The sequence below is a fragment of the Manis pentadactyla genome, chromosome 2 (assembly GCF_030020395.1).
Source record: "Manis pentadactyla isolate mManPen7 chromosome 2, mManPen7.hap1, whole genome shotgun sequence".
NCBI lineage: Eukaryota > Metazoa > Chordata > Mammalia > Pholidota > Manidae > Manis > Manis pentadactyla.
In genome coordinates, this window is record NC_080020.1 from 96,508,997 (window position 1) to 96,523,548 (window position 14,552).

The following is a 14,552-nucleotide window of genomic DNA, read 5'->3' on the forward strand; positions in this document are numbered from 1 at the left end:
TGAAGGGTAGTTGACAACAGCATTACATTACATTAGTTTCAGGTGTACAACACAGTGATTCAACATTTATATACATGATAATTCTAGGTACCAGCTATCACCATACCAAGTTGTTACAATATTTTGACTATATTCCTTATGCTATACATTACATCCCGGTTACTTATTTATTTTTCACATGGAAGTGTGTTTATATATATATATATATATATATATATATATATATATATTTTTTTTTTTGTGAGGGCATCTCTCATATTTATTGATCAAATAGTTGTTAACAACAATAAATTTCTGTATAGGGGGGTCAATACTCAATGCACATTCATTAATCCACCCCAAGCCTAATTTTCGTCAGTCTCCAATCTTCTGATGCATAACGAACAAATTCTTACATGGAGTACAAATTCTTACATAGTGAATAAGTTTGTAGTCTATACTTTTATCAACAAATTGGCATTCTGTTTTTTATATTTCATATATCAGTTTCGTATGAGAATGGATAATTTGGGTCCATCCCTGAGAAACTGATTATTCTTGTGCTTGCTGTGGTATTAAATTTTTCAAAAGAGACAAAAAACAGCCTTTATTCCAGGAGAGCTGAGGCTACACAACTTGGTGAGGTAGGGGGGGTGTAGGGAGGTGTCGGGACCTCACCAAGGGGGTGCCAATCAATCTATGGTGTCTTTGAATGATTAGCATTCCTTTATTGATTGAAATGATGGGGCTGGGATCAAGTCTAAAAGGAATCTTTTATGTTTACTCCTGGTATTTCTTAGAAGTTATGTGAAAGGATGATTAACTTTTAGTAGGGGAAAAGAAACATTTGTTTTACCCTTGTCCTTAAGCATTATTCATCTTTGAGAATTTCTTTTAAATTTACAAACCTATTAGTTCTGCCCAAATATTGTTTCTTGAGGACCACTTTTGTAAAATACTGAGTTTTGTGAAGTGGCAGTTTGTAAAATAGTAGTGGTTATAACTCTGAAGACTCTGTTTCTAATATACATGGCATAAAAATGCTGGAAATAAGCTATTTTTATTCTCTAAACAAGCCCATCCTTATATATATATATATATATATATATATATATATATATATATATATATATAGCCTTGAGTTTTCAAAATACTCTGTTTAGGATTGTTTATTAATGTGTGGTCTTCGTTCCTTGAACTGTAAGATAAATTACACTTTTTTCTTTGTTATCCCTCAAGCAGAAATTTGACTTTTCTACTATTTACTGTAGCTTCTCAACTTTGTGTCCTTTTATTCTAATTTGTTATACCTTATTCTAGAGAGTTGCGTGTATAAAAATACAAATAAAAAGCCAAAAGTTCACTTTAAAAATATTCAGTTGAAATCTCCTTTTGGTTTAAATATATTTTAATTTTACATCTCATTTAATAATTTGATCAATAAGTCATTTGTGTTTTTTTACTTATAAAGAGCTTTACTTACATCATTGTCCACAAATGGAAACATAGCTAACACATATTGAATATTGAACTATGTGGTAACTGAGATTCAGAGATATTTTTAACATCATCTCACCCATGGGTATGACTTTAGCATATGAAAAGAGTACAGAAGAATGGATTAAAAAAAATAAATTCCACGTTCTATTACAAGGGAAAATACATTTTTACATCATGTTTTTAATCTTTATATTTGTTACTTTCCTTGGACACCTAATCTTTTGTATAATGTAAGGACAAAATACTGGTTCTGAAATAGTTTAATGTCCATCATGATAGCATGATGATGCTCATCAACAAAGAACACTAAACTGTCAAATAATCTGAATTCTCTCTGGATCTCCTGCTACCATGGATGCATGATAATGAAGAAATGCTATATCCTTATGAGTATTTTCCCCCCAAATTGGCATAATAAATTTCATATTGTCCTCAGCATGATTTCAGTAAGGCTAAAATAATACCCGTAAAAATAATTTTGTAGAAACCATAACACTAATGCAAGGTGTTATTATTCTTATTACAGAAGCAGAATAATATATTGGTAATGTATATAGGTGCCAAAGCCAGACTTTGATTCAAATCAGAACTCTTACTAGCTGTTTGACCTTGGGCAAGTTACTTCCTATCAGAGGGCCTCGGTTTTCATCTGTAGAACAGAGCTAATAACAGTCCTTACATAATAGTGTTTTCATGAGGATTCAATGAAATAATAATGTAAAGTACTTAAAACAGGGCCCAGGATTGTAGGTGTTCCTTACTCTAATAAAATATTTAAATATCTCATGTAATATTCAATTTTAAATTACTCTGTGATGCTCAATTCAAGGCATTCAAAGCTTGCTAAAAACAATGCAGACTGAAGTTCACTGGTTCAGATCAAAAATGACCTCATGGAAGAGATTTGTTCCCTTTTAGAGAAAGGAGGTCATGAGGGTGCTTGCTGCCTAAGGCTACAGGAAATCCCCCAAAATATTCTCAAGCTCCTTTCAAGCTTGTGGCACCGTCTTTCTGGACTTTACAAGTTCAAATTACTTTTAAAGAAATCACTTAGTTTTTCCTCCTCCCAGGAATATTTCCATTAGGCTCATCATTTGATCAAAATGAAGATTTCCCAAACCATGGCAGTTTTCAAGATTAAGTTTCTCTATTCCTGGTTTTGAATTTGTGGGAGATGGCCCCCTTTTCTCTCCCCCCCAAAAACCCTCTGAGTAATGTTTACTGTGATGACAGGGCTTCACAGGAAATCCTAACTGAAGGTAATAGCATGATACATTAAATGGTGCCAGTATTCCATTTAACATTAAGCATATTAGGCTTTTTAAATGGCTGACTTAAAAGTGACACATTAATACTGAGTACACTACTACTTGAAAAGTTCATTCTACTTATTTCCAACAAACACTATTTAAGTGCCAATCTACTATCACAAGAGTTTACTATTTTATTCTTGCTCCAAAATGGCATCAACAGCAATGGGGTGCTTTCAGGGGATTGTTGAAGAGAATTTTTGCAACAAAGGGGTGAGCTTGAGGCATTGCAGACTATCAGCTATAGGCATGCAGTGCTTTATCTCAGCACTCCTCAAAGTTACACACCCCCTAATCAAACAAGCCACTTTATTGTATGCACAATTGTAACTGAAGTGTACCTGACTTCCGCACAACTGGCTTCCACAGGATCTCCTGTCCAAGACTCCCTGTGTGGTCATCTGTAGCTAAATGGTTACAGATTATCATCAAGTTAACAAGGCATCCCACCCCAATATTTTTGTGTTTCAAAAACAAAGGAGTGGAAGTGACCAAACCCTGCCATTTGCAGTTCTCTCTGGACTCCTTGAATTCCCTTTCTTTTCATTGGGTGAGAAGAGAAAAACAAAATCAGACAACAGCCCTCCCTCAGTAATACCTGTTTGTTCAAGGTGTCATTTCCTTGTGAGGCTATTTACAGGTTTCTTACTGCTTAGCTTGTCTTGCCTGGTAATTACTGCCTGAAAGAAACGTGGTCTTGCAGGGCGAGCTGTTTCTTTAACCCCTTTGGCCCGCTCCTGCTGGGAGGCTCTCAGGGCTTGCTGCAGTGCCCGGAAACCCACCTAGAGGGCCCCCTTGACGCCAGCACATCCCCTGTCAGGCAGCCGTCTCCGCAGCCGAGTGGGGCTGCTGCAGAGTTAATGCACAGTACCAGGAGCCCGCAAGTGTCCTGAGCTGCTCAGAGCCGGGCGGCGCAGCCCAGAGCAGACGCTGCGACGATTGCAAAGCTTCCGATGGAAATTCGGCGCTGGGCGACCCCAGCAGGAGCCTGTTGCCATTGTGTTTTTAAAGCATGCAAGGTTTGTATAGCTTGGGCATGAAAACCTTTCAGAAGATGTCAGAGCATCAGACTAAATGACACCTATTGAGGAATTGAATCGGGGGTAAGAAAAGAGAGAGAGAAAGGAAAGAAAGACAGAGGGGGAAGGAATTCTTAGACAACGTCAGACTTGGGGCTGTAATACTCATTTTCTTTACAAGGTAAAATATGAAAAGCCCGCACATGGCTTTGGTAACAACAAATTAAAGGGGTTTCTGCAGTAAAAGGATCAATAGCTTAGTCATTTTACTTCAAGAAAGCAGACAGCCGTATTATGGGGCTAGGCAGCAGAAATGAATTTCCTCGTGGCATCTTCTGAAGTCATGAAGGCAGCTAATGGTAATCCTGTCCTGCAAAGCAGAAATCGCTCACCGCCTTCCTACTTCTGCAGTTGAGAACCAGCAATTTTGAGATTCGGGAAGAAGTTGGCTCTGGTTATACATGGTTTCTAGCTCCTCTACCCAGGTCTTTGTCCGACAAGTCTCAGAAGGCAGCGCTGCATTAAAGTGACCACTCATAGAATATGAGCCTAAGAAAGAAGAAAAAGCAATATTCATTCCCAAAGGACAGCATGGCCAAGCAACCTGAAGTTTTCCTTTTCCCTTCTAGCACTTCTTTAACAAGGATAACAAGAAACTGTCTTTTGACTCCTTTTTTCCCACATTCCAGAGTCCTTCCTGGGAGGATGCACTAATTCACACTCTAGGCAGTTGGATTTTACCAGGACACTATTTGCCACCATTTAGGATCAGCGACTGAACTGGTTATTGTAGTGTGTTCACTAACTAGTGGGACCTGAATGGATGGACCCATACCTGCAGTGTTCTGTGATGTTTCTTTCTTCAAATCCTGGAAGGGCTTTTCTTGTTGCTATTTGGGTTTTCTTTGGGGGGAGGGGGGGATTTTTTTGGAATTCAGTACTTGTTGCAATAATTGCCTATGGTAGCTGTTCAAACAAGAGAGTTGGGATTCATCTGTGAGAATCACTCCATGTAACATACGAGACGAGGAGAAATATTAATGACGGAAGATCTGCAAACATGATGCACGTGAATAATTTTCCCTTTAGAAGGCATTCCTGGATATGGTGAGTAATCAATACCCCCTTCAGTTTGTAAAACTCAGAATTATAAAATTCCATGACAGGGTCGGGTTTGTCTTGAATATTGGTATCAAATGAGGATGAAAAAGCAAAACATTGTTTAAAACCAAATGCTGTCTGATAAAGTAGTGGTTATGCAATAACAAATTACTTAAGATAAAAGCATCCCCCCAAAAGAAGTCAAATATGAGGATATTTACAATTGGTAACATTTCATAGAAGGAAAAAAAAAACAAATTGAGAATGGCAACTATTTAACTCATAAAGGAAAAAGGGAGGGTTTTCTTTCTTTCTTTGTTTTGCTCTTCTGTTTTCTTTGAAAATTCCCTGGGGAAGGATGCACACATTTATGACATCTAATAATCAATTTGTTTGGCCTTAGGTCCTTCTGAATCTCCAAAAGAATATTAAGGGAAAACTTAAAAATGTTAACTCTATTTAAAAATAATACTAAGATGTGTTGCTGCCTTACATTTAAGGAATATTTTTTAGCTATTCAAGAAATATTTCTACCAGAATGAATGAATCTGATGGATTTTGAACACATGAATCATGAAGTGCTCAGAATTTCATAGAACTTGCGTAGTGCGTTGATACCTGGCCATGTATAAAGGTTCATTGCAATGTATTAAGGATCTAGAGCGTGTGACATCATGTACCCTTTCTTGTTTGGGTTTATGACTACATGTGTATAGGAAATAATTGCTGAGGGTATTATAAGGGCAAAACTCATTATTTTAAAATTGCTTGTTTTCACTACGCTTTTAGGGCTGACTGGATTCAGTTGCTCATAGCAGAAACTTTGCGAATGCATGCTAAAGACACGTTTTTTTTAAAGGTTTTTTGACTTACTAGCATGGCTTGCTTTGGATACTGCAATGTGTCTGATTTTTGAGAGTGTATTTCCCATGTACATTTTTTTACTATCTTCAGGATAAGCAATAGAAATCAAAATAGAAGTTTCTGAGGTTTTTCTTGGCTGCTTTTATAACAGTGTCTCAAATGAAAGCTTCCTAATATCTTGAGGCGCCACCAAAATCAGCTGCTTGTTTATTATAGACATTTCACTTTGTTAGCTGAAAATCAGTTGCAGAAAAGAGTGGGTGACATCCCCTGTCACTCAAGGCAGGAACTCCTTTTCTGCCAATAACAAATCCATCCAGAATCAATGCTATGACGTATATTTCTTCTCTGCTGTCCAGAGCCACTGTCCCCTGTGTCTCTACTGTGTTTGGGAGGAAGTCCGGGAGACATGCCTGTCAACCTAAGTGGCCCCCTTCCAAGTGCATCACCAGAGTTCCTGACTCAGTGGGAGCTTTGGTGTCACTGCCTTCTGATGGAGGTGGTAAGGGTCAGTCATCAGCAATAAGGTCCTTGTCATTCTTATAGATACATACACATAAATAGTCTTTATTGAGTTAAAAATGTCTTGGAAACTGTCCCTGGCATATAGTATGATTTGCCAAATATTTATTTATTTTCTCTTATTCCTTATGCCTTACTTCAATGTAATTTTTGTACCTATTAAGGTTTGTTTAGGGGAAAAAATTATCATTCTCATTTCCATAAGGTGTACCTTGCTATAAAGCAACAGTTTTTGTTCTGCCTAAGCCCTGCTTGGGTCCATTTGTTTATGTTGCAGTAGGTAGGGTGCGTGCATTCTTTGAATCCCAAATGTTATAATCACCTTTTATTTTGTTGCATTTAGCTCAGCTCTACTTTTAACTGGAAAGAAATGAGCTATTCAACTCTATGGTTTTTGAAAGAATGCAAATGTGCTTATTCATGGTCCTCTGGATCTGTAATATATATATTTGAAAGCTGTTTAGAGAAGTTGAGCTCCTGGTGGTTTGCTTTTGTGCCTGAGGCTGGGTAACCCTTCATAGATTTCACTGCATGACAGGCCAGTCTGGTGTGGGGGTGGTCATACTGAGCCAGTGTGGCCTGGGAGTGTTCTGTGTATTTGTTCTTGCCTGGGTCCTTGAGAAGACTTTAGTAATAAGACGTTGAACTCAAAGGAAGAAGGTGGTGTTTTTTTTCCAGGTGACCCAATTACTACTGTCATTGGTTCTCAACTTACCCAATTGTTGCTTTTCTCTCATTTCTAACTTGGCCTTTCACTTCTGCGGTAAGAGACTCCAGGAGTTTGCTGACAGAAAAGCTTTCCCTTTGTCCTACTGTAAGAGTCCCTCTTGGATTAGATTCCATGCTCATGAATTACCATGCTAAAAAGAAAGGCTTTGCCACATTGTTTTCCTTTCCATTTCCAAAGGCTCTCTTTCCTCATTCTCACATTAAGGTCTTTTTACACAAAGGGGCCAATCAGAAGTTGGCCGCAGATATGCCAGGGGATGATAAACATTTTAAAGGGGATGTGTGCTGGATTTCATGAGCTGTACCTCATCTCTATGAAGGCTCTAAACCCTTTGGATAGGCAGGACATGGGTGCACCCCCGACTCTTGCATTTTGAGAAGCAAGAGGAGGCAAAATGGAGATACAGAGGGTCCAGAGTTGTCTCCACAGTGTGTCAGAGGTAATGATTCCAACAGAAGCCTGTGTTTCCACTTTGACTCATCCTCCTGTCCTCCGGCTAGTGTGCTGATAATTGAGTAATAGCATTACAGATTTATTGTTTATTGGCTACAAGTTAAAGTTAACAAGTGGTCTTATTACTTGTCTACATAGAACACCACCTCGAGTGCTAAGAGTGCTGTGAAGGATCTAGTTTTCTGGTTTCAAGCTACCATAGGAACACTTGCTGGAGGTTGTTGTGAAGGTTTCTTTCCATTACACTTTTCGACCTTTTTCCTGCCAAGCCAAACAAAGATAAGGACCTCACTAGGCAAATAAGTACTATATAGCTCTTTTTATTTTCTATTCTGACTAGTTGTGAGGATGTAGTGGTGACCTGGCAATTCAGGAACAGGTCTTTTTCCATGATTGGAAGAAGGGAAATCCAAGTCAGCTTTCTAGGAATGTCAATTTCATTTAGTAGCAATGAAACATAATGACATGGACTCATATGCAGGGATATAATAAGAATGACACAACATAGTGTGCCTTACATGTTTGTAGCTTTTGGCCTTGCTTAAGAGATAGGTAACAACTTTATATATCCTGAGTTGTAAAAATGCTGTAATTTCATGCCAGAAACACTAGAGTTATGTTGAATACAACTGAATTTTACACTTAAAAAATTAAGGTAGGCATTTTATTGCAATACCTTTATATCCTTTTTATGATGGACTCGAATGACTCAGAGAGAAGAAAGAGGGGATAGAAGCTGCTAGGCTGTTAGGGGGTGCTGCATAGGGCTGCTGAGGAAACCCGAGGAAGGTTTGAGATTGACTGTAGATAGTGATTAACTATTTTACTTATTTGGTGGTTAGGATTAAACTTTTTAAAGCCCACATGTCTAAATAGCCTTTATCAAACTCTCTTTGTGATGCTGAGATATGATTCTGATCAAGAGGCAAATGAGTTGACTATGTTACCTTGACTCAACATTCAGGCTTCTTTTTCCTATTTCTAGGCCCCATATCCTTCCTTGGACTTCATGTTTCCAGGTTCTTAATAAGGCTTCATCTAGCAAGTCATAGTGTAGCTGTTGTTCTTCTATAAGCTAAGGGTCAACTCATATACTAATTCATTTTGTTTTGTTTCCTTTAATTTAAATCCTTTCTAGAATGAGGCAAGATATAAATCAATATGTCAATAATACCATATGCATATGTGTGTTTTATATATATTTATATATCTATATATGCATATAGATATATATTTCAATAACAAATCCAATGAATAAATAAATGAAGAAAGGACAAATGGCCTGCCTCTTAATAAAAGGATAACCCTTCTTATCTAGACTCTTAGAGTATTATTTTTGAAGTTCTTCTCTTCATGTATTGAAACTACAGAAACTCAACCCAGAATTGATTTTCTAGAGTTTATGTTCTGGCCAGTGATAATAATCTCACTTGTCTTACGACAGTTTTCATGAGTGGGAGAAACATTCATTTTGATCACTGTATATGCATCAAAGAGCAAAATGTATTAAGTTTCCTGCAAGAAAACAGAGCTCTGATAATTTTTGCCAACCTAAAATTTCTGTCAGGGTCCTCTTGTCTTCTAATGAGATTTCAAGTCATTGCTGACCTTGCTTCAGTGCCATCTCTTTCTCTGAGTGACACAACTACTCATAAATACTAGAACAAAAATACAACCAAACTCTCAGCTTGATTCTGAATTTCTGATAGGGCCAAATACAATTTATGGCAATAAAGTTTAGATAGAGCTCATAACTATACAAACTCAGGTTGTTCACAAAGCCCTGGAACTCAATAGTTTTAGCTCAACCCATTGTTTAAGGGAAAAGTTCAGGTTTAGATATAATATAGCCAAGTTGTTGCTTTAGAAGAAAGATTGATACTATTAACCATATAATTTTTCTCTTTCCTTTCTGTGTTCTGTCTTCTGTTGCCTGTAGTGGTATTCCCCTTAATTTCTGTTAGTACTACCTTGTAGTTTTAAAATAAAAAATAAAAATTCTATATATTTGTTTTGATTTTTTAAACAAGGAATGGTATGCTAGAGGAGGTAAGTTGCCCTGGGTAATATCAGTGTGCCCTCACTTATGGAAATCAAATGTCATTTTTAGTCCTGGTAGACTTTCTGTGACAGTAAAACAGCATACTTTAAACTGCTGACAGGTTCCATCCCAGTGGCCAAAGTGAGTGGCCCATGTCAGGGAGATTTTAGACAATCTTTATAAGGGGAAGAAAGCAGAAAATATTTCCATCCTATGAAAGTGACTAGCTATGAATGTGGGGTGTTTGCTTTGATTAAATTCTCCATTTTCCAGCCCCCTCATTGCTAAATTCTCCACTTTCCAGCCCCCTCATTCCTGCTCACCTCTTAGCTGACTGTTACTGAGTTTCTTCCACTAATGCTGGGGTGTCCAGGCTCAGAGAAAAACAGGCAAGAAAGGTAAAAGAGGAAGACAGTTCAGAATTCTGAGAGCAAGAGGGAACCCAGAAAAGGAACTTAACCAGTGTCCCATTTGCTTCAGGTTAGAAGTTTTTTTCTTTGCTTCTTTTTTTAAACAGTAACTACATTTCATCTCTTCCTCTCCTCCTTGGGTCACACACCCAAACTTTAGTGGCCATTAATGCCCTGTCTAGCTACAGCATCATTCCATCTTTTTTTTTTACAATACTCTAAAAATGTTTCTAAGCCATAAGTTCTTATCACTCGAAGGACTACTGCATGGTGTTTCCAGTTGTTAGAGAAGTACCAGCCTGCCAACATACCCAAGACAATATATGTCAACTAGAGATGGTATTGTGTAAAATTTGAAGATATGTATTTGGTTTCAAGGATGGAATATGGATTCTATGTATAATATCAGGCTATTAACGATGGAAAAAATAAAACAAAAATCCCTCCAGATTTCTAACTCTAATTCTGTTCTTAATGCTTCGTGTGATCTTGTGAAGGCTCTTGGGGCTCTTCACCACTTGTTGAAAATGACTGCAGTGGATATTTACCTGTGTCTTGTTAAGGAGTAGACTTTTAAAGAGCTATTCACAGCACATTGGTGATAAAAAATTAATAGACTTTTAAACACTGGCATGCTAAAACCTCAAGTGAATTTCTTAAAATGTATGTAACAAAAGGAACCACTGTGTACCTTATTGAAATCAAAACTAATTGTCCACCCACCCAGTACACGCCACATGTTTTCACATAAATGACATCATTTAATGGCAACTTTCAGAGGTGGGTCTTATTTGAACCCCCGTTTGCAGATGAGGAAAGTAGTGCTCATGGAGAGTGCAGGGTCACATTTCTGACACTTAAGTATGGCCTCATTTTAAAACCCAGTGTCTTTTTATTCACCACAGTGTTCTATGGAAGATGTCTTAGCACTTTGTCCATGGAGCTTATCTAAAAATACATTAGCAGTAAGACAAGAAAAAATAAGCAGCTTCACCCTATTAGTTCACAGATTATCTAAGTGCATGGGATGTATAATGAATGTCAGTGGCCTTTCCCTGAGAAACTCTTCCTGGTCATATGAGGGCTACGACCTATGCTTCAAGCACAGCAGCAGCTCTTTTGTGTTTTCTCAGAATGAGAAATTATACAGGGAATTTGAGGTGAGCCATGTTTTCCCGGCCACTCTGACCTATGGGGTCGTTTCTGTGAATTAGGAAAAGATGCCCCACCTAGGCAGATGAATTAGAAATGCAGACTTTGGAGCTTGGTGAATGCACCGAACCTTTGTGCTAAGCAAAAGGCATCCCTTCCTTGGGCACACACTGGGCGAAGGGAGCAGAACAGATGAATTCAGCTTCACTCACTGAGCTGCTGGGCAGTGATCAAATTGCACAGTCCTGGCCTTGTCTGGGTATGGGCTTGAAAGGTGGTTCTGATAGTCAGATGAAATGTTTTTGAGAGTGCTTGGTGACAGTAAAAGATCATACAAGTTTGGGTATTGCTACCATCATCATTACTTGCTTCACAATGTCCTATTGTAGAACTTTAATGTTTTGCACAGGTAAATAATACTAATATTTTCTGAAATCAGAGCCAGTGCCAAACAGCCAAATGAACATTTAAATCATGAAGTAGCTCAATATCTGTGCTTGAAAAATGCCATTCTTAGTGAATAGGATTAAAATATGTGGAACATACTGATTAATTTAAGCAAAGGGAGTGCCCAGGTAAATGTGCTAGCAGTCCTGCTCTAAGGCAGTCATTGACTAGAGAGGAGAGCAGCCGCAGGAACAAATGATGACAGTATAGCAGGGAGCATGTTGATGGAGGTATAGGCAAAGTGTTCTGGGAGTTCAAAGGAAGAAACAATTCATAGGTCCAAAACCTAAAAATGAGGGACTTAAAGTATATCAGATGGATTTGAAAATTGGTAGCTATTGGCAACACTTCGGAGAGTGGTTTAAGAGAGCACCTGGGGGTAAGTTACATTCCAGAGGTTATAAAGGCAGAAAGAAGTTGTGCATACTACTTTCAAAATTTGGGGGAAGAAGGACCGGAAGGAGGAGAGAGAACTGGGGGAGAAGGAAGAAGAGGAGGAAGGACGAGTAGTTAGTGAAGAGCGCTAGGTATGTTCAAGGGTCAAGGAGCACATCTGAAGGAAATACCTATATACAGGGTCCAGACAGCTAGTAAAGGATGTAACTTCCCCTGAGACAGGAGGAAGAAAGAGCAGGATGGATGCAGGTCCCGCAGAGATTTTGGTACATGGAAGGAGAGCCCATGGGAGTTTTGGTCTAATGCCCTCTGTTGTCTTTGGGAAGTAGAATTCAATTTCTTATCTCAGAGGGGGGTCTATGGAGAGTCAGGTGGACGAGCATAGGCAGGTGTGGGGCAGTTTCTGTGGGGAATCAGACAGGCTGCTCAAGAGGGAAATGCAAGAGTGTCAGCCAGCTGGAAAAGCCAGTGATGCTGAATGAGTATGTAAAGTCAACAAAGAACTTGCACTTTAAAAATTACTTACCTAAAGTATTATGTCTGGAAAGGGTGCAGAGGTGTGACAGAAATGTTGCAACCCTTAATTTACTAAACTAGGAACTGTTTTATAATGAGAAATCTTCTGCTGGTTGTTTTTTGGGGATCCCAAGGAATGCAGACTGAGTTTTACTGTTGTGTTTTTCTATTTGGTAGCGGTGGAAGCTGTTGTATGAACATATTAATGAGATTGCAGTTCCAATTTCATGACCTGATTTTGGGAATGTGAGATTTCCTAAGCTGCCTGGAAATAACTCTTGGATGGCAAACAGAAGCTCTAAAACATTTGCTTTGAATTTTATCTTCAAATGAATAAAAGATCACAGTATGAAGAGAAGGCAAAATGATTCAGCTTTGCTCGCTTTAATAAGAATTTTTCTATGGTTTATGTTGAAATGTCACAAATCCATATATATATATATGTGACCTGCTTTTACAAAGATTTCTTCAATACTTCTGAAGTTTACTTGAAAGTGTCACCAGTCTCTAAGAAACTTACTGAAAAATAATAAAACATGATATGCCCTTAACCAGAACTGACATTTTAAATATTTATAAATTTACATTATCTTCTTTGCTTCCATGGTATCTCAGGGGGAGAGTAACAAATATAAGATGCAAAATAAGGGAATTTTTAATAGCCTTATGGTCTTTTAGACCTTAATTGTAAGCCCTATCATGTACCAAGAGTTTAGGAAATAAATTCCTTTCATCTCTTCTAATCATCAGCACTTTCTCTGAGGTCAACAGAGGTTTCTCTTTAATATTCTTGATGTTCAGTGCTTGTGATTGCTTGGTATGGGGCTTTGTGGGATTTCTGCCGGAGCTCCAAACCTCTACATAAGGCAGTCCTAGTCACTTACAAGGGAACTTCATGAGTCCTTTCCTTTGAGTTTTCATGTTTTTCTTTTAAAATCTGGAGTGGAGGAGGTTGAACCAAATGATCACTATGGTACTATAAAAATCTATGATTCTTTATCTTAGCCTGTTAATTTACTCATTTTGTCTCTTGTTTAGGCATAACTCTCCTTCTATTAAAGCAAATGCTGAAAACTAATACTTTGATGAACAAATTAGTCTAGGATTGAACCCTGACGCTTTTCTGAAATATTTAGCCCCTCCTGTAAAAAATCTCTTAGCTTCAGCTGTAGGCCTACATTTGGCTTAATTCCTTCTCCAAAAAAGGTGCCCTTTAAATGTCACCGTTTTGCATGGGTAAGATGGCAGCTTTATTCCCATTATTATCCGTGGTAATTGAGAAAATATATCCCACTTGCTATTTATGTCCCTTAAGTCTTCTCAACTCTTCTCTTGGTCAAAGGTCTCAGGCTGTTTCATCATCTAGCTGTTTCTATCTGGTCTAAAGAAATACCATGCTTGAAGTTCTCAGTATGAGAACTAATTTGTTGGTTGCTCTGTGTACATATGTTTGCTTAGTGGCTTTGAAATAAAATAATTGGCATAATTATGGAAGCACTTGATGTTTTAGAGAAGAAAGGTATGCTAGCAAGTTGATAGTGTGTGACCTGAGGAAACCTGAGTGTCCCTGAGAGTAGTAGAGGGACCTCTTTCAAGTCATAAGTATGGCATGGCTGCCTGGCTGTTTGGGTTCTACAAGAAAAAAATATTTGTTGAAAGACCCATTTTCTAGAAAGTAATCCCTGCTAGTTGATTTTTGAGAGAGGTTGAATGTTAAAATAGGTTAGGATGTCAACATTTTAAACATGACAGTGGTCTCCCCATCCTTCACTGCACATCTTTTTGCTCCAACGAGCTTTCTGTGATCACACTAACTGCTGAGACTTCATAGCAACAAATCATAGTCCATTCTATTCATGAGAGTAGCTACCTTGACTTCTTTTTTCTACTTTACAACCCCAGCACCTGGCACAGTGTTGCACCTCATAGGCACTCTATAAATTTTTCTTCAGTAAATGAGTACGTGCAAAGAAAAGGATGAATGACAAAAGCTGTAATGGTTGTGGCATTATTTAATTAAGTATCTTTTGCATCATTCAAATACTGTTATTGTGCTGTGTTTTGAGATGAGGCAAGGGAACTTTTGCTGCTAAAGTAATACAAGTAATAATA

General features: G+C 38.0%; 1 protein-coding gene across 13 annotated transcripts in view; it reads left to right on the top strand.

Moving 5' to 3' along the window:
* PDE4D (phosphodiesterase 4D) overlaps positions 1–14,552 on the top strand; it is a 729,058-nt gene that overhangs the window by 181,905 nt on the left and 532,601 nt on the right. Inside the window, exon 1 of one of the 13 annotated variants that reach the window (XM_036901653.2) lies at positions 3,661–4,915. The exons of the other annotated variants lie outside the window; for them this stretch is intronic. Within the exon in view, the coding sequence (XP_036757548.2) occupies positions 4,869–4,915 (47 nt within the window). The 5' untranslated portion in view covers positions 3,661–4,868. Of the gene's footprint in view, positions 1–3,660; positions 4,916–14,552 lie in introns of those variants that run through there. 13 annotated transcript variants of the gene reach the window in all.